The sequence below is a fragment of the Prionailurus bengalensis genome, chromosome A2 (genome assembly GCF_016509475.1).
Source record: "Prionailurus bengalensis isolate Pbe53 chromosome A2, Fcat_Pben_1.1_paternal_pri, whole genome shotgun sequence".
NCBI classification, from domain to species: Eukaryota; Metazoa; Chordata; class Mammalia; order Carnivora; family Felidae; genus Prionailurus; species Prionailurus bengalensis.
In genome coordinates this window covers 24,078,667-24,099,949 of record NC_057348.1, presented here as the reverse complement: position 1 = coordinate 24,099,949, position 21,283 = coordinate 24,078,667, and the positions used below count along the sequence as shown (strand labels likewise).

Here is a 21,283-nt window from a genome sequence, read left to right as displayed (position 1 = left end):
GGCTCTGTTTCCTTTTCATCTCATGTCACTAGCATCCCAAAGGAGAAGTTAAGATTGCTAAGTCTCCAAGATGTTTTACCAGGAGTACAACTCCGGCGGAGCCATTTATATGGCATGCTACATAAGAAGAGCTCCCTGGAGCTGTGCAGCGAAGTAGCTCCAACCAGGAGGCCCTCTGCCCCCAGCCCAGCTTGGCCCTACCCTTTTACCCAGAAGCATTTGCCCTCAGAGTCCTCAACACTGCAGATGTTCTTATAGGACATCTAGATTTCTGAAGCCAAGTGCAGAAAGGCACCAGTTCCTGTTATTAGCTCTCAAAAATAGTTCTTAATTGGGCAATCAGCAAAGTATACAGAGAGAGATAAATTTCATGTCATTATCTTGTATGCCTGTGGTTTTGCTTTGATTTAGCTTTATTTTTTCAATTCTCATCCCTTGCCATCCCTACCACCAGTCACCCAACCTAGTATACCTGACGTCCTACTAATTAAACATCTTCATTCTTATTCTTGGTCCCTGCCTTTTTCCATACTGCCCTTTGCTCCTTGACCTGCTCCCAGAAGGGGTAAGTGTGAGGTTTCATTGGTGCTAGAAGGCCACCCTGGGCTTTCCCCCAGAGAGAGGAAAAGAGAGCACCATAAGGCAGAAAGAAGGATTTGGAGCGAAATTAGGGGAGTGAGTCACACAAAGACCTGCTGAGGTAACAAACAGGCTTGTTTCATCACAGAGACACGTATGCTAATATGTCCTGCTAGAAACCAGATACCAGATCAAATTTATCGCCTTTGTGAATGATATTTCTCACAAAAGCCAGTCTCCTGCTGTTTTTCCAGAGATCTTTAATCGCAAAATAGAGGTCTCACCAGCTTGGTTGACCCTGTTATGTTTGTCCACCAACAAACAGTAGAGGTTGTCTTAGGGCAGAAGTCATTGCTCTGGGGCAATGCCCTTTCCAGAAGAGTTAGCATCCCTCAAGGTGTGTCTGGCTAAGATGTGTCATCAGGAGCTTTGTCATCGCTACTGTTAGGAAGATGGTGATGGTCTTCCACTCTCACATCCTTCATCTCAGTGACCACTCTAAGTGACCCATGGACATAGAGGCAGATAACCTCTTCTACAAATGAGAAACCCAAGCCCTCACTGGGGGGTGGAGGTAGTGGACTGACTAGGTTGGGCCCTGCTTCTGATTATTTGCTTGCTCAGCTAATACTTGGAACACATATTCCATGCCAGCCTCTACACTGGCTTTGGGAAAGAAGATGAGGGACAAGACAGAACCCCTGCCTTCAGGGAGTTTGCTGTCTAGTCTGAAGACAAAAATCTAGGTTATCAGATGTCTCTTTCAGTTTTTTTCTGGATCATATCAATCAGAACCTGCCATTTAAAAGGTAGTTATGATTTAACTAAGGGCCCATGACTTAGGAATTAACTCTTCAGTGAAGTTCACCTTGAAAGTGACACCCTTGACCAGAAGGATAACTTTGTGGTTTTCAATTGGAGTCAGCAAAAGTATAAGGCTTCCTTGATACACTCTTTCAATTAGAAAAGAGAGTTGACTAAGAAGACCTGGCATGAGTAGGTTGACTCCAAGGATGGAGATGGCAACATCCTCTGGGCTGGTGATCTTTTTGACTAGGAGTCCCAGGTCTAGGACAACCATGCTTTCAGCTATAATCACCAACAGCTTATATACCAAAATATGGGTTGTTGTAAACTAAGTTCCACAATGTAACAGTCATCTGAAGGCTTGGAAGTCTTTCCTAGATGATTACAAACTCTATTCAAAATTGTGCAAACATATATACTAATATGTGTGGAGTGGAGGTATATCTCGGGAGAAAGTGGCAGTGTAAGAGTCTGAACAATGATTGATTTGGATAAAATTTAAACTAAATGTCCATGATGTACCCATGTTAACTGAACCGGCTTAAAGGGGAGAGGTCTCTTCCAAGCAATTCCTGATTCTGTTCCTGCGAATATTCCAGCCATGAGTTTCCTGTGGCCTGAGAATTGACCAACAGTGTCTTCTGTAAGAGAGGCTACAAAATGTTGCCATTGTCTCTTGAGCTTTATAAAAAGATCAAAACACATGAAAATAGAGAAATATAAGAAAACCAGTCACTTTGCTACTTTTCCAGAGAAATTCATTTTTCCTTAGGAAATTCAATTTAAGTATTGCTCGGTACTTGCAGAATTAGATTCTTTTTCCATTTCTTCCCCATTCCTTTCTCCTTCACAATGATTTTGCTTTCTCCTCAGGAGAAACTGAATCCAAGGGTTATAAGTCTAGACGAGCATTTCCCAAAGTAACCTTTGGAACATTAGTCCCAGGAGGAAAGTCTTGAAACAAAGATTCAGTGAGCAAAGAATTTTGGGAAAATGCTGCATATTATAACTCAATTTTAGAGAGTCTTGGTGCAATTAGCAGATCAAAGGATCTACAAAGTCATATAAGAAAGAAAGCTCTCCAATTTTATTTAATCCAGCATTTCCCAGACTTATTTGATCATAGAATTTTTTTTCTTTTCTTTTCTAGTAACATCTGTGCTCTGAAAAATACTGTTCTCAGAGTATCAGGTGAAGAAACAGACTACCCGGTTTAAAACATAAGTGATCCAGTTTCCAGCAGGGTTTTTCATCAGACGGTGGAGTTTTGAGGCAATTTCTGCTTTGCTCTGCATACCAGAAAATGAGAGTGCCTCTTTCATTCATTTCTTGGGATACCTTTATAAAGACTATAATGTCTGAGAATGAGTTATCCCACCAATAACCCAGTAGATCTGAACTAAAGGAATCATTATAAGGGTCAGGATCCAGGAAAACAAGGATAATCATAAATACACAGCCCTTCACGAATTGAAAATGAGTGTTATGAGGGGAAGGGACAATTTGGAGATCATATAAGTCAGTAGGGTGTACCAGTGCAATAAATAGCCTAGACCCCTACCCAAGAAAGGAGTAGGTGGTAACTGGTGGCCTGTCCCCATGATGGCCATAGCCACTGAAAATATCCAAGTAGATCATTCAGACACTTTTCAGTAATAATGCCTTAGGAAGTTTTTCAAACCAAGAAGTGGGCACAAGGGGGTACAATAAGCTACTGATAAGCTTTGAGAAACAACACGGACCAAAGAATAAATGGGACAGACTGGAACCACATTTGTGATTTTATTTTTAGTGGGGTTACCAAGACTGATTTCAGAAAATCTAAGTGGAAACTCAACTTCTCCTAAATGCCCTATGTACCTGTCATCGGTATCTGTTATTTTCTATAAGTACTGTCTTTCTTTGCCATGTCAATTATGTCAAGTCTTTTTACTACTTTTCTAAACATCGTATGATTTTTATTGTCCTACAAAAAAATCGTATTTTATTAATCTCCTTCTAGTGGCTTCCAGGTATGCAGAAAATCATCAGAGTGAACTCCGCACTACAGCCACCTCAAAATGCCAGGCCTTGTTCAGGCTGCCCTTTGGCATCCAGAACTCACATTCCTGTGCCTGGCTCTTAGGTTGGGCATTGGATCTTTAAGGACCTAGATCACACTATTTTTTTGTGTGTGCAAAATATGCTTCCATTTGTTAAAGAGTCTCACTCTGATTCTCATTTGTAGGAGCCTAAACAGTAAAATCTTAAACATTTCTGGTCTGGAAACCTCAGAATATATGGCCACTTTCCAAGCCCAGAACTTGCCTTTCTTCTCTCTCCCTCACACACAGGAGTTGGGAAGCTCAAGGACTTTTGACTACTTTGAAGACCAATTTAAAATTTAAATTTCACATTTTACTTATGGAAATCCTACTTCTAAAAGGAAAGCTACAGAGTTCAAGAGCATGGAAACATAATACTTCTTAAATTATTATGGAAAAATGTGGTTGAATTGCACGTTCCATTCATACTCTTTGTTATGTATTGCAAAGCATATTCACACCTGCCTGGCCCATAGTAGGCACTCAATAAATGTCTGTTGAAGGAATTATTCCCTTGGTACCTTTGGAAAATGGGAAGTGCAGATGAAAGTATCCCCATTGTACATGTAAAGAAGCTGGAGCTCAGGGATGTTGTTAATTATTTAGAGTCACACACCTGACAATCAGCAGGCCTACAATGAGGTCCTGAGTCTCTGACTGCTGTACATTGGTGGCAAACCTCTTTGGCTGTCAGTATGGGTGTATTTATGCAACCACGTATATTAAATACGGTTGCATGCCTATAACATCAGCTTTTTCTAGAGTACAAATGTGCTCTTGTTCCTTTTTCCCACTGAATTACGGTAAATTTTATCCTTTTTAAATTTAATTTCCAAACTTGAAATAAAATGTCATTTCATCAGCTCTGTTTCCATTCCCCCCAGCCCCCATTGTCTTTATTTCCATTCTTCTGTTATGTGCCTTTATCTTTTCATTTCCTCCCCTTTCACCTGTTCCCCTTTACTCTTTATTCTTGCTGTCCCTGTGCCAGGGAATTACCCTAGCTTTCTACAACTCTCCCGCTGCCACGGAATTACCACAGTGAGACCCTCAAGCAGTGGAGAGCATGGTACAGAGAGGGAGGGGGATTGTTCTGGGTTACAGAGGGCCCTTAGCAGGGCACTGCCAGGACCCACATTCCCTTGCTTACTCACTTATGGATCTCTGCACATGCAAGGACCTGGGGCAAGGCAGGGGCAAGGCTCTGGTTTCCAGAGCAAAACATAGGATGCTTCAGTGGGCCAGGGGCTGCTACCAGATCTGCCAGGACTCTGGGCACACTTTAAGATAGTGATCTTACTGTGGCAGAAGCTGGTTTTTCCATTTTGCATCCTTAACTTTAGGGTGTCCACTCTGTTAATCTCTTCCCTGAAAATTGGTTGCCTTAATCCTAAATATTGCTCACTCCACTTAGCAATTTCCAAAATTTGTCTGCAAATGTAAATAGTGAACTGTGGTTCTTTCTCTGTTGCCCCTGGATACTGTGTGGTCCTGGTACATGTTAGCTCTCAGCCAAGACTTGAGTTCGTAGGACTGGACACAATTCAGAACACTGAATGTCCACTTCAATTTTCTGCTGAAAATTCTTGTAGAATTTTACTTTAGACACTTGTCATTTTCTCATAAGCTATCAAATAACTTGGTCACTAAAGAACCCAGAACTAGATGTGGCCTTCTTTTCAAGCTGTATATATGGGACAGATATACAGATTATATTTTAGGATGTAATGAAATGATCTTAGTGGTCCCACCCATGTTGACTGCACCTGTACTCTGCTTCACAGAGGCTATAACCCTTGCTACCTTGATTTTGAGATTTCTTGTCTCCAAACATCTCCCCTCTTCCCTCTTCTTACAGACAAAAAAGCCATAAGGTAGAGTTAGTTCAAAATAAAAATAGCATTCTTGCCCTCCTGTCCTCCCACCTCTGTCCATGCTGCACACACCTGAGCCTTGGGTACCTGCTCTCAGATAGAATTAGTCAGTGTCCTGCAGAGCCTTCATGTAGGAATTGCTAACCATCCCTACAGTTAGGTCCTCATTGAGGGTAGTGGCCAGAGGCCAGTGACAACATTTCTAAATCCCAGGTATTTCTTAGCCCCAGACATGTGTGGTAAAAGCCCTCTGCTCTCCCCCTCCTCCAGTGCCTCCTCGTCCCAGAGGCCTGCATTTCATGTTTGGTCAATAAGGAGTTGGTGGAGTCTCATTGTCCACCAGGAGAATGAAGCTGTCACGGCAGCCCCTCCCCAGGCCCTATTACTTCTCAGAAAGCCAACGCAAGGCCCTTGGATTCCCCCCTTGCCCACAGCCCCTCTCTGGGAAATGGTGGATGGGGTTTGTGATTGATGCCCCTGCTTTTGCCTTGTACTTTCACCAACAGATTAGCCAAAGTGCAGCCCTTTGAATTCTAACAAACAGACAAGGGGTTTAACTTACTCTGTTGCCCTCCGAAGATGGATTCTGTATATAGAGTTGTTATTCCTAGCTCTTGCTTAGGGAGGAAAAAAAGAATTTATTTTATGTTTTGAGGTTAAATGAATGTGGGATAAATGTATACATAGTGTCCTGTGTGTATATATGTATGTATCGCTATATGTCAGACGAACTAAGGACTTTTCCACATATGGAAGAATTTCTCAAGATCATGTTTAACTAGAAATTTCTCTCCCTAACTTCCCCTGAGTACATGTTTGAATCTACATTATATATACATATATACGTGTGTGTAAATAGGTTTTCATGTTTCCTACATAGAAGAAAAATTAACTACCATGTATCAGAGCTTACTAAAGTATAGTTACAGAACAATGGAGAAAAGTAGAAATTTTGAGTTCCCCTTGACAGTAACCTAATAAGAAAAGTTACATATCTTAGGTTTTTATTATTGGTTTCCCATTCAAGTTAGTATACCTGAAGCCAGTCTGAATAAGAAACAATCAGGTTTTTTACTTTGCAGACCTAATTTCATGGCCCACTTCTTGGACAAAGTGTTGGGTTTTGGTTTCATCTAGGGATGAAGCCTTCAAATTCAAAACCCTATGAAGAAGACTCTTGTTGGGCTGATGTTTATTGGTTGGGAGAAGGGTTCAGAGATTTCAGCCATTCCCACTCTTGGGCTGGTCCCATCACAGAGCCAAAGATACCCTGGGATGCATTTTGAAATAAATTTTGTGAGCCACTTGTCTCTTTTCTTTTTAGAAATTAAAAACTGAGGTATAACACATTTAACATTATATTTGTTTGGGGTGTATAACATAATGATTTGATATAGGTATGTATTGTGAAGTGATTAGCACAGTAAGTTTAGTCAGCATCCACCACCACACATATTTTTTTTCACAAATTCTTTTTTTTCTTGTGATTATTTGCCTCTTTGCTGGTACTCCTTTTATCACCAGTGGATTGGAAGATGCTGTTTAAAACCCAACAGGTTTTTTCAAGTAGATGAAATAGAAAGATGGCTCAGATGTCACTTTTTTCTTTATCCCTCAAAGACAATGAAAAATCCCCAAAGCTACTGAAACACAAGTCAGGAGGAATGTGTGGTTTCTCACCATTGGGACATAAAGGTGGTGGCTTATGTGTTTGCTTGTTTTTAAGAGCAGAAGCTCTAGAATGACCCTGCCAGGGTCTCTGTGAGGCCACAGGTAAAAAGGGACATGAGGACAAACCTCTGCACCATTGCTGGGAGAGCATTTAACGGCTCCTTCCTCCTCCAGCAGTTGTGAGCTCACCCAACCATCACAAGCCACAGGAGAGCAAGGGAGGCAGGGTGACAGCCCCTGGGAAGCTAGCTTTGCAGATGAGCAGGTTGTCACCAATGCTCTTTAATCTGGGTGTGATGTTAATTCCTGACATGTAAGCACATGAGGGCACGATTTGGTAAACCTTGCCAGACAGCGTCTTCACGCCTGGGAAAAAGGCAGAGCTGCTTAATGCGGCAGGATCCTCTTGTTAGAAAAGGATTTTTCCTTACAGAAGATTTGAGCCTGTGGAAGATTTCAGTCTTACTCTATTTGGGGTAAAGTTTTCGTCCCCCCTTTTACTGATTCCTCTTAGTTTTAAATCTTGTTTGCAGTATTAGGGTTTCATTAAAAGATTTGTTGCAGTATCCTTTGAGTCAACAGGGGTTTTCAGACACAGCCTGCACTCCCCAGCTTGTAGATGTAACTCATCTTGGCAACATTGGAGGGTTGATTCCTTTTCAACTTGCTGCTTTAATCCAGTCACATTTGTCTAAGAGGCAGCCCTTAGGCTCCCCCATTGAAAGGAGGTGGCCAACCTTGAAATGTCTGGAAGCCGGGAAATCCATTTTCTGTTGCTAAACACCATTGCTTCTCTTTTTTTCTTGAACTGATGTCATAAGGATCACGTTTGACTTACACACACCAGGCACTTGCAGCACCCTGAAGATAAGGGAACAGCAGAGGAAGGAGAATTGGAAACATCTTTTTAACTTATAGGGCACACACACACATTCTGAAAACTACCTTACTTATACAACAATAGCACTTTAAAAATTGTTTCAGCATCCCTATATGAATGAATGATCTGATTAGCCTCCAGCTGTGAACACCCCCTGAGATGCTAAAATGTGTACGGATGGTTTTATACACTATCAGGTCCTTTTCACACCTACCCTTTGGCCTTTGGCCTTAATGCAATGTCAAATAATTTGTTGCAACAGTAGTAAGCTTATCAAATGCTAACAACAGGGATGGTGTGCCTAGTTATATTCGTATATATTTGTAACATCTACAGAGTGGTTTAATTTACATTCTCCAATTTAATTCAGTCGGCACCCTGTGAAGTGTCAGGGTCAGGATATGATCCCATTTTCTTTTTGAGGCAGCTGAAGAAATGACGAGTCAAGAAACTAGGGGATTTGGTTGCCCACTAGCCAGAAAATAGCAGAACCAGAATCGTGTTAAAAACACAGTTTTCACTGTATTTAACAAAGCCAAGTGTTAATGACTGATGGATGAGGGAGCAAATATAAAGCCTGTCTCCACCCTCACCCCTTTTTATGACTATCTGGCAGTGGCTCAGCTTTTAACAGATGTTGACTTTGGGCTCTGAAACAATATTGTTGGCCAACGTAGAGCCTTCCAGTATTTCCATCTACAGCTGGGTATCTTGCATCTTTCAGCTGAGAGATCTGGTGCCATGTACAAAAGACTGATTTGTCAGAATTACTTTTGCTTGAAGGAAATAGAAAACTAGTTTCTTCAGGTTGCCCCACAATGAAGCCTCCCCCCTCCCCCGCCAAATCAAGAAAATGCCTGAAGATACTTCTTTAGAAGTGAAGGAGAAAGCCAACCACTGCCCCTCGCCAAATTCTGTAATGTTTTTTGATGACTTAGCAAAGGACTCAGATGGTTGCCCTCCTTAGGGTATCCCTGTGAGTTGAACTTGCTGAGAAGAACCACCCCAGACAGCACAGGCTTCTAGTCTCTGCCTCACCCTTGAGGAATACCCTGGTGTGTCTTTTAAAGTACTAACCTCTCCTGTCAAGTTCCTGCTCAGCCAGTGACAGTCAGCTTTCACCAACTGGGGTTGGAAGAATAAACCAGGAAAGTGGCTGGTGTAGTGCAAAGGAGGAAGGAGCCATTCTTAGGAGAAACAAGTAAACACAATCTTGGCAACTCTAAGGAACTCTGGAATCTAGGCAGCCTTCTGTCTCAGAGGAGTTGAGTCATTCAGAAAAGAAAGAAACTGATCCTATATACTTACTCATTTGGAAATAATTTGTTAAATTCCCACATCTGAGACATTGTGAGGCCATATGAAGTGAGTGAAGGCTCTCCTTTTCCCCTTAGGGACCTTGAAATTTGTTGGGGTGCTGCTAATATAAGCCCATTTAAGGGACAGGTACTGTGTGCATGTGAGGTTCTCTTTCTTTGAAGAACCAGAGAGACCATATCTAAGTTGTGCCATCCCACTCCAACCAGGACCTTCAATAGCTCGCAAAGAGGGCAGTACAAAGTCCAAAGTACTTCAGAGCTGAGAAAAGCAGAACCAACAAATGGCTTTGGGGTCAACATGAGTTCTTCTTTCTGTGGCTTCAGAGTTCACATGTCAGAAGGGTATACCTTTGTAGTCAGACAGACTGGAATTTGACCCTGGCACCACAGCTCCTAGCCAGGTGTCCTGTGGTGAGCTACCTGATCTTTTTTCCTGAGACTTCCTTTCCATATCTGCATGAAGCCTCCCCAAGCCTGTGTCATGGGGCTGTGGGGAGACTCAGTGAAGAAACACAGAAAGCGGCCTTGCTCAAACCTTGCACAGGTGCTAATACCTGCGGGCTCATTTCTAGTCCAGGTCGGAAATAAGCTAACATTTATATTGTAACAGGGCACAAAGAAGGTATCTGAACCTAGATAGGACTGTCTTCTTCTTTGGGGTCTGCAAAGGTAACAGATACAGGCTATAACAAATACAGATCATGTAAGAGTTTACAGGCATTCCTGACCTCATCACCTGAATAGAGACATCCATCCATAGGCAAGGAAGGTGAGAGGCATGGATGGAAGGTCTCCAGAGAGAAGATATGGACTTGACCCTGAGAGTAAACTTACTAGTGCTCTGACAAGGCTAGGTGTCCCTGTTTTCCAGATTCATACCCATAGGTTTCCTTTACACATGTGTTTGTCTTCCCTGGCTCTGGCCAAGCCCATAGTTGGAAATGCCAAGAAGAGTTGCTTTGGTTGAACCCAGACACAGGGCACATCATAAATCCCATACTCTAGTCCTGCTTCCAGGACTTGTGCAGCCAAAGTTTGCAGAATCCTTGGGCTTGATGTTTCCAGAAAGTTCAGAGAAGGCATGTACTGAAGTAGGGTAGGGATAGGTCTGGTGACTGTATACACCAGACCCTGTTAGAATCAGGACAATCTGTTTGCATCCCTTCCCTCAAGAGAGCCAAGGTGAACTTTCTGGCAGAGACAGCTAGATGAATTCTCACAGAGGCAGTGGGCTGATTTAAAAGTGATGTTTCCATAATTTTACTCTCATTTTCAGTTAGGACAGGTGTGACAGTAAGGTCCCCTTTAGGGACCTAGTCCTCCAATTTCAAGAAAAAAAGCTAACTGTTAATTCTAATTGCAGGTGTTTTTGAAAAACTATTCAGTGATAAGCTAGGGCTTGCCTGCTGGTTGTAGCCAATACTTGAAAATAGAGACCAACTAAAAGTTTACACTGGGCCATTTATCATGTCATATTATAGAGTTCCTTCCCAGAGCTTCTTTGTTGGGGCTAACAAATGCCTCCCCACCCCCAGCAAAAGGAAGTCACCTGTCTTGTCAATGATGGCTCGTTCCTTTGTCCTTAGATCTTGTCATCAACATAGCCCTGTGAGCGGCCCATCCAGTGAGGAATTTTGTTTTATCTTAGTATTTAGAGAATCCCATTAGGGCCCAGCATCTGGTACTGCAGGATTTCCATCGAGACCCCATATAATCTCTGGAGCTATAGATTCATCCTGAGGTTATTTGATAGCTAAGCCTCCCAGCTCTTCCAAATTTGCTGTGTTTTATGGTCACTGTGCTCTGGTCTGTAGCCCACCTTGGATATTCCCATCCCCAGATGCTGTGGAAAAAAGTACACAGAGGACTGATGGAATAGAGGCTTTCTTCCCATCCAGATATTTTGGCAGCTCCTGGCATAGCAATCACTCAAGAAGGACACGCGAGGGAGCAAACACCAGGCGACATCCAGAAAAGCCAATGCGAAGTAGATTTGGAAACAGAGAAACAAGGAAACAGACTGTCCCAGACCTGATAGATGCATTTTGAAAGTCCCAAGAATTTCTAAATAACTTGGCATGAAGTTAGGGTTCAAGTGACATTTATCTGTTTCTTATTTTTTGGCTCCCAAATTTACATTTCTGTGCAGTAAGGTTGCTGAACAAATTAATATTTGCATACAAAGATGTAGGCAGTGCAGGAGTCAGACAGCTGTGAACGTTTGGAAATACTTGGAGCTCCCCCTCTGATTAGCTCCTGCATTTTTGTTTTTTATTCCCCGAGCGGACACTCACTCTGACCCAGATCACTTGGTGATTAGGGTCAATTCATGTTTAAGCTTTGAAGATTAGAGAGACCAGAAATGGCCACCACCTCCCCTTCTATTTTCAGTTAAAAACTTTCAACTTTAAAAACAAAAAAACCTGAAAAAAAATGCATAATATTCTGAGTTCACTAAAGGAATTTATCCACATTTCTGCCATGTTAAATGTTAGCAAAGTTTATATTGGACTGTCATATTTCTTTACTTTATTCACCAGCATACAAGACGTCGATCTCAACATCTGGTTTTTAATAACCCTGGACATCTGGGAGCTCCTTTTTATTCCTATGGTGGACGAGGCACAGTAGTGATATTGGCAGTGTATATTTTCAACCTACAACTCCTGTCTGTTTCAATCATAATTAATTACCACTTTTTAATATATTTAATTTGCTAAAAGTGATTTGCATTAGACCACATTTCACTGTTAAGAAAATAGTGGTAGATTTTGGTGGCAGTGGCTTTCCTTTTTTCTTTCTTCTTTAAAATGTAAAACCCTCCATGAATGGATTTGAAACAAACTAAATGTATACATGTTTGGGGTTTTAAATGCAAAATGAAATAAACTTCCCTGCAAGGAAAGTGATTTTACAGTCATTTAGACTAAGCGGTCAACAGGGGCTGTGGGCTGCGTTTTAGGGAAACCTCCTATTTTGTTTTGTGACTGACAAATCATAGCATCGCTCTGTGCCTAGAGTTTCCATATGGCAGTGACTTTGGGGCTCAAAAATGTTATAATGAATGCTAGGGCTTCCATCCAGAGAAATATACTTACACACATACCCACAACATTCTTCTTTGAATTTCAAGGAGTGGCTAGACCCCTTGAAACCCATTTGTGGATGCCTGGGGGTCCCTTGACTTGACTTTCCTTCTTCATTAGCATAAAAAGGGACATCAACTTTGCTTTTCTACCGGAACCGGGAGGAAGTTTAATGAATATAAAAATAGTATTTCTCAAGTTATGTAGGGAAAAGAGAAGTTTATTGCCAGGAGCAATTGCTAGATTGTGTAGTGATTAATAAGCACAGATAAATTTTACAAGAGAAGACCTAGCTATAATGATCAGTTGTACCTTACTTTTTTTTGCCAGAATATCCCTATCTAAACTGTCAGTGCAAGTTCACACTGAGTTGTCCAATTCAGACTGTGTGCAAATCACTTGATAGACTCAAATCAGTCAGGGATTGTTAACCCTTTATGGGACATAGATCCCCTTGGGAATCTGGTAAACCCTGGCCCTCTTCTCAGAATATTTTTAAATGCATAAAATAAAATACATAGAAATACAAAGAAAACAAATTATATGAAAACTCACTTCAAAGGCCACAGATCTGAATGTTTGAGTTGATGAAAATCACCTTAGCCTGTTGGCAAGATTAGACTGAACTATATTGCTGTTTTTTTAGGTCAAAAATGGTGAAATATTGGCATTTTTATATGATTCAAACAAATATTACAACAACTTATGCAATAAGAGTCCAAATGGTGAGAAAATGATCCAAGTTATTTTTTTTCCTGTTCCTAGTTTTCAAAACAAAGAAGCAAATCATGGCAAAACCTGATTTCATTGGGGATTTATTAAAGGACACAGCTCCCAAATTATGTGTGAGACCAAGATATGAACCACTCAGTCTTCTACACTTTGTTTCAGTCCTGCAGTAAAAAGTGAGAATTCTTGTTCAAAACATACCTTGGAATGGTAGATTTACCTCTGTCTCCAAAGATTCAATTTTTCTGCCTATTGGCCACTTCACTAAGTGAGGAAAGTGGCCAGAGCCATTCTGGAAACATTTTCAACAACAAGAATTCAGACCAAATAAGTTTCAGTTTATCCATAGTTGAGCACAATTCTTAAGTTAAACAAAACTCTCTTTCTACAAGCATTCTACTGAATTGAAAGTTTACTCTCTTCTCTTTGAAACTTATTTGATTGCAAATGTATAATCATTCCATGCAAATGTATAATCATTCCATGGCGTGTACATCCTCTTTTATGCTGAGAGCAAACAGAACCTGACAAATCAAGAAGATCACAGCATGTTTGAGCCTTTGTGAAATAACCAACGTGAATTATTGCATGCTACAAAAGTTTGTTCCACCCAAGGAGATGGAGTTTTTTTTTTTTTAATTCTTCTTCAGCCTTTATTGATACTCTAAGCTTAAGAGAAATTAAGGGTATTTGATTACTGTAATTACTTCTCTGCTTACTTAAAAGGTTTAATCTACTCCTTAGGCATATGCAATTCAGATTGCATGCTTTCCAAAAATATAATCATCTGCTAATGTAGACTAATTTTAATCTTCTAATCCAATCTTGACACAGAGTCAGAGCTGGGTGGGTGGAATGTTTTGTGTGGGGGTTGCCATAGATACAAAACTGAGTTATGTATTTGACAAGTCAGTGATGTGGAACTTAAGTTACTATAGATTTTTTTTTCCTCACTCTTTAAGATTAAAAAACAAAGTGAAGATCAGTGTGCCTTTCCAGTGCATCACGGTGTAACTAACCTTCTCTTCTTTCATTCCGGTGCTCCCCTCCTCTCCGTGCACCTCCCTACCCGGGCCGGCCACAGGATGACGAGGAGGGCATATGGGCATAGCCGGGCCTGTAAACCAAAGTTCCAGTTTTGTTTTGAGGGGTGAGAAACCATCTTTTATATCATTTTTCTTTTAAAAATTGCATTCTGGTGTTGTATTGTATGTGTGTTCAATTGTGTTCGCTGATGTTTGTGACTGTGCCCTGCTTCTGTGTTCTGTGACCACCCCCAAGAGACCCCTCCTTCCTACTACCCCTCCCCACAACCACATTATTGCTCTGCCGTGTTGGGGCCGGGTTGAGCACGATTCAAATGTTTCTGTGTTATTTAAGACATAAACTATGCCCTTGCTAGGATTTAGACACACTTTTTAAGGCATGATTGTGGACTCAGAAATTGTCACTATTCTCCAGTAGCGGTTTTCAGCCAACTGCTTGCTTTTACCAGATATACCAGTGTGGTGTTGTGACTCTCATGTCCTGGTTCTGTCACATGTTTGGCAAGGAAAATAAAACTGTATACCTTCATGGAGCTGAAACTGTCATCTCTAAGAAGCCCATTTGATGGATTGTACTATCTCTTCTATGGCAGTTTTGAAGAAAACACAAGGATCAAGGCATAGTGATGGTGAATGGGTAACTGTATCTCTTTAAATGAATTAGAATAGAAATCTCAGTATTGGCAGGTTAGTGGCCTTATATCTGTTGCTTTTTTTTTTTTTTTTTTACAATTGTGCTTCTATGGAACTTGTAAATTATAAATTTTGCACATTGCATTTTTTTTCAGAGGGTCTGCTCTTTTAAAGGATGATTTTTAGCCATTAACAACCTACCTTTTATTTCTGTATTATCTGCATTATAAGTGAACAGTGGCACATGTAATTGCCACATGGTTATAAATGGAACATTGAATCCTAGAGCCTTGCTGCCACGAATCACACCTCTGCAGGATACTGCAGGTTGTTTAACAAGTCATTAACTCCCCAGAGTTGAATACCTATGGTTCCATAGAATATGCTGTTGAACTGATGATACTGTATATGACATTTTGTTCAGAACAAGGAATGTGGTCAGTTGTGTGCCAAGGTGATTTTGTATGGTCAAAAAGAACTCAATACGTGGTTCTTTTTCTGGGACAAATGTGAAATGTCACAAATGTCTGTGATTAGAGAGGCAGTTTGGGGGGATAACTTAGCAGATATGCCCTTTCCCAAGTCTTGCCTTCATATTACATGGTAGTGGTGCTTCAGGCAAATTTTAAAACAATAACTGGTATTGTTTATGTTTTGCCCATAAGTGACAGTTTTGTTGGTGTGTTTCACTGCTTAGTTAAACCTGTTGCAGGTCCCACCGGTGATTCAGATGGCTCTCTCTGGTGCTGTGTGGGAATACACGGTGGCAGATTTTCAAATACAACATCTTTCTGCATAGTAAAGATGTAACACCTCCTGGATCCATTTGCTGCCAGTAGAATCTGTTTCTTGGTCACATCAGACTATCTATCTCTCCTCTTCCTGCTTTCCTGGGTAAAGGGGAAAACAGCACTGGAATTAACTCTTCCAGATACAGAGTGTTTCCAGAGGGAAGCTTGTCAGTGTGAAGAGGTGGGGAAACCAGAAAAATTCCTAAGGTCCTATCTTAAAGACTCTCTCCCTATGTAGGAAAAACTTTAAGGGAAACATCACATTTACTTACGCAGAAAGTTAATGCATGTGTCAACTGACCTACAATAACATTAAATAAGGAATAAAGGTTTTACAAGGTTAAAAAGCAAACGTGTGAAACCTGCCCACAGCATGCATGGAACAGGTAGGCAAAGGAAGGTTCTATGAGTTTGGGGTGGCCTTGAGAAGAAAGAGTAAGTCCTACTTGGGGCTCTTCCATGAAGCTCTTTCTTCCACCATCATAAGTGCTGGGGTGCTGGGCTGTATTTGTGTCTCCTCCTGAATAGTAAAGATTTTATTGCTCTTTCACAAGATTCATGACATCCACCCTGCCATCCCCTAAGATAGGACCCAAGTTGTCATCCTCAGGGTGGAACTGGGGCCAAGGCTCATAGAAAACCTTGCTTTGCTCAAGGCAAATGGAGACAACAGTGTTAAGCCCCTACCCCCTTTATTCTTTCATGAATTTCCCAAGCACCATGTACCCCAGAAAACAAATGTCTTCTGAAAATTAGTCAATATATAATCCTACTTTAATATGTTATAATAAATTTTATAGACTTCTGAGGAAAACTACTTATCTTTCTTTATGACTCCTTTAAACAAGTTTGCTCAGATATCCTCAGGCTTTTAAAACCATATCTTAAGGATTTAAATAATGAGATACTGGGGGAGCCTTCCATTTTCGAACAGCCGTTGCATGTTTTGAGTCATATTACAATCTGTGAGGCCTAAGGAGACATTAAATTTATAACTAAAGACGGATAATAGTGGCACATTAAAAATTAACTGTTTTGAATATTTTGATTTATGGCCCTTATAAAAGAAATATTACAAGAAGTCATTTTACTAGCCATCAGTAATATGCTCAGAATAGCATCAGAAGTTTCTGACTTGGATCTGGTGTTTGGTGCTGAAATGAATCATAATTTGGGAAAAGTCGCTCCAAATATTACAACAAATTGGAATTAACCTAACAGCCCTGACAGCTCCTCCTTTTTTTGCCACTTCCAGACACTAGCCCAGGCATGATTTATTTGTCTCACTGTGATCATTCAAGGGTGGTGTTTTCTGAGAGCAAAGTGAACTGGAGAAAGTTTCTTTTCTAAAGGGTTTCAACAGTGCCTAGAGTCAGGCTTTCCCCCTATAAACCTCATCCTCCAGCCCAGCTTTATCAGCATGTGACCTATATAGTCCACAGAACCCCAACCTTAGGACTCCACTCTTGCTTTAACGCTCTGCTGTCACTGTCGTTCTTAATCATTTTTTATTTTGCACTGGGTTGTACAAATTATGTAACTGGTGCAGCTTGGATCCAAAATATATTCCTATATTCTGCCTCCAACTTCTCTCTACCCTCCCTGCTGGCTCCTCCCCACTCCTACTTTTCTTATGCCTAAAATTTACCTTTGGCTTGCCTTATTTTGTGGTTTTCTTGCAGAGACTCCATAGGTCACATTTCCAGCAAGTTGTTGCCCTCATGGGCATCCCTGTAATGTGTGTTCAATCACTGTCCTCTCGCCCCCTACTTTTGATTGTGAAAAATGTGCTCCTGGAGCCCTTACTGCATTTTCTATCTTGCTTTGCAAGACAGAAAAAGCAGCTGCTTAATTCTTCGTTACTTTCCTTCAGGAAAATCCACTTGATGTGGCAATCATTTATGTCAGCAAATAACTCTTCATTTCTACTGAATGGAAGTACTTTCCTTGGACCTCCAAGAGGCCCTTTGTTTCATAAACATTCAATGAGGTGGGGCAACAAGGGACCAAATCTAGGCACCTTATGAGATCTAGTGCCACACCTGCCTTGACATTTGAATGTTTGAGCTTTTACTATGAACTCTCATAATTGAGCAGACATAGAACACAAGATCACATTTATTTCTTAGACCACTGAGAAAGGAAGAAGTCTTTTTAGATTGAAAACATATGTAAATTTTTAGGACCTGATTCATAAAAATACAGATGTGGGCATTAACAAGTTTTGGCAAAGGGCCATGATGCTGGTAGGTGCATCCTGTTCAAAATGAAGAAGTGTAGTTCTGTGCCACCAGCAGATGGACACTGTTACAGTGCAAGTATGAATACAGAGTGCAAGTGTGAATCATAGAGCACTTAGACACAAAGACAGGGTTTTTTTACACGTAGAAGCAGTGCTCAGAGGCCAGTGGAACTCCCTGTCATGGCTCCTATCAGGAAGAATGAGGAAGGAGATATTTTATTATGGCTGGAAAGTTTATATCCTTCTTGTTTTCTCTTGGTACAAAAGGTCTAAACACTAGGTTTGTGCTTGTACTGGGGCAAGAGAAATCCAGTAGCTGGAAAAGAAGTCGTGGAAAGAGCCTTGGGTTTTCAGTTTTCATAACTGATGTTCCATTTTCTCTGCAAAGTAGAGGTTTCCTTATACCTCTTGTACAGGGATACCAACCTCTGTCTCCTATAGCTGGATATCAGATGCATCTCCTCCTTGTGCCATTTTATTTCATTTATTTATCCATTCAGTCATTTTCATATAGTCATCCATTCTTTCATCAAATGGTTAAATTCTTGGTTATATGCTAAGAAAACAATGATAAGTAAAGTAAATATGCCTGCTACTCCGTGGATCTTTCAATATAGTTGAGGGAAACAGACCACAAAGAATTACATGTGAATGGAAACTTTATACATTTGATTGTTGCTTTGATGGAAACCAGGAAGATATTGAAATTAACACTAGGAAGCTACTTGGTTAATCTACTTCAGAAAGGATTTCAGCAAGCATGTCTCCAAGGAAGTGAGTTTTATGCAAAGCCTTGAAAGGAGGAGAGTCAGCGGCATCCGTGCCAAGGTGTGTGTTTGGGAGGTGGTCCTAGGCAGGCATGCAAATGGCAGAGGGTGAGAAAGGGTTTTTTGGGCTGAAGGAGCTTGAAACCGTAACCCAGGATAGAAAATTAAGACAATGAGATGAAGATGAAGAGGTGGGAAAGGGCCAGATAAGGTAAACCCTTTTTAGGCCAATGTAGAGAGTTTGGGTTTTAGCCTAAGAAAAATGAAAACATGAGAAGAAAATTAGAGGATCTTAAGCAGGAACATGGCATGATTCAATTTATGCTGTAGAACAAGCCTGACTGTGGTGTAGAGGATGAACTATCATGGCAGGAAGAGCAGAAGTAGGGGTTCTTCCATCATTTGTGAGAGAACTTGATGGTGCTGACCCAGGGGAGCAGTGGAAGAGATGATACCCAGCAGGGACAAGTGGATAAATTGGAGATGAGACTAGGAAGGGAAGCCAGCAGGACTTTGATGGACAGGTAAGACAAAAAACTAAATTGAGAACACCTCCAAATTTCTACCTTGGGCGTCAAAGCTGGGGCAGGCCATTGTTGAAGGTTGGGGGGCTGAGTAGGAGTCCTGTTCTGTTCTGTTTTCCCTAGGCATCCAGTCAGATAGGCCAGAGGAAAAGCAGACTTTTGACCTCCCTCTTTTCTATTTGCCTACATATCAGCATGGGGATCTTTGGCCTCCCATTGCAGTGACACGCAGACTGTCAAGTTTAAAGAATAGCTGAAGTCCACCCTCAAGAGTTTGTAGCTCCTCTGACTCTCAAAAAAGGGAAGAACTTGAATATCAAAGATTGCAAAGAAAACTCAGCAGTCATATAATAGGGAGACATTTGAGGCATAGTGGTCTACAGAAAATCAAGCTCCTGAAGTTGCAGAAGGATAAAAAGAACCTACAGATAGGAGGAAATGCCACTGGTGATTGTAGTCCCCCCTGAGATCCTCAGGCATCAAGAATTCTGTTAGCTGAGGTACATTTGCGAGATTTTGCCTGCTCGTGAGGACAGGTTTCCCATCTTAACATTCTGAGTGTATTATTTCTAGTAGAAGAAACTTTCTATAACTTGTTTTCAGGAGTTCAGATAAGATGTAACCAGAAGTAGTTTTGAGATGTTTCAGAACGACCATGATAAAGGCTCTGCTTACTTTCAGTGCAGAATTCATTCCTGGGCAAAGTGTGATGTTTTTGCCTTATCTCTTCCCCCACTTTCTTTTTCTGCTTCTCCTTCTCCTTCTCCCTCTCCTCCCCTTCTCCTCATCTTCCTCCTCTTCATCCTCCCCCTCCTCCTCTGCTAGTCTGGAAGATATCTTGTAAAGCTGCTGTTCAGAGCTACAGCTTGTACGTCTTGCCCAAAGTTCTTGCAATCAATAATTCAATAAAAAAATACTTCTTCATCTCAGTACTGGTGTTGAGGCAGTGAACAAAATACAGTACCTACCCTGGAGGAATTTAGATCAGTATACAGATTCTTAAGCTGATATTTATGAATCCCCAAGGATCTGCAAGTCCCTTGACATGGCTAACAGACTTGGTTTTGGGTATGTGCACATCTTCCAAGGAGAGCATCTGTGATCCTCCACAGATACTCATGGGGTCAGTAACCCAGGAAAGCAGAACCACTCATCTATGAGAGATTGGGTGGCAATGTGTTGGGGTGGCTCATAATGGGGTCTCTGAATTTAGATGGTACTGGGTTTGGGTCCTTCTTCCAGCACTCTTTGGCTGAGCGGTCTTGGATAAGCGTCCTTCTCTCTGCGTCCCTCCATTTCCTCATTTGGGGAAGTTTGTGCACACCTCATAGGCTGTGGTTAGTATTACCTGACATGAGGCAAGTAAGACACCTGACCATGTCTGGTGCACGGTGAGAGCACAATCCTCATCAGAATATCACTATTATTATTACTAATAGGCTTGGAAGAGCAGACTCTATAAGCTGACTGAAGAAAGTAGTTGGTACTGTGGGATGGGTGGATTTGGGGGATAAGAGAAAACACAGAATAAAGGAAAACCAAAAGGGGAAATCTATTCCTGTGATCATAGCTATACAAGCCAGCTGCACATTTTCTAGCAGGTCTTAAAGCATGTTTACCCTAAAAAATACTCTTACATTACCTTTGATTTTAATGACACCCAGGTATAAGCAAAGGGAGTTTTGATTGCTGGAGACTCTAGATTAGTTCATATTTCTAGAGGAAGGTTTCTTCCTCAGCTCAAAGAAAAGTCGAGTGTATAACATAAAAAGTCAACAAATATTTGACAAACGACTATGAGCTGATGACTTGGAAGAGAAAAAAGAGGGTAATTATGTCTCAGTCCACCTCTTTCTGCTCTCAAGCATGATGGACTTGGGGGCTGGGGTAGAAGCTTTTAAGTAGAATTGAGAGCAGTAAATAAGTTCTTGTGGGTTTTTCTGGAACTTGTGAGGTTACCTGGCAAAGCAATGCATGTTGGCTTGGATATGACCACACTCTCAGGACCTGAAATCTGGCTGAGAAATCATAAACAAACAGTGGTGATAAATGACTGTGGGCCAGAAGCAAGAGGTGTCTGGTGCAGTGTTGTTGCATTACACTACATCCTTCCTGTGCCAGGGCTGGCGCACAGGGAGTGCTCCAGCCTCTCCCACCCCTTTGTCATTTGCTCTAGAGTACAGTGCTGGTCTGCTCTTGTTTAACCTCTTTATTAATGATCTGTAAAAGGGAGAGAAGAGCATGTGAGGGA

At 41.2% G+C, this 21,283-nt stretch overlaps 1 protein-coding gene across 13 annotated transcripts in view; it reads left to right on the top strand.

Moving 5' to 3' along the window:
* ERC2 (ELKS/RAB6-interacting/CAST family member 2) overlaps window positions 1–21,283 on the top strand; it is a 923,107-nt gene that overhangs the window by 739,044 nt on the left and 162,780 nt on the right. For all 13 annotated transcript variants that reach the window (XM_043587674.1, XM_043587670.1, XM_043587678.1 and 10 more), the window contains one exon: window positions 14,114–14,179. In XM_043587674.1, coding sequence (XP_043443609.1) covers window positions 14,114–14,140 — 27 coding nt within the window. In that variant the 3' untranslated portion in view covers window positions 14,141–14,179. The remainder of the gene's footprint in view (window positions 1–14,113; window positions 14,180–21,283) is intronic.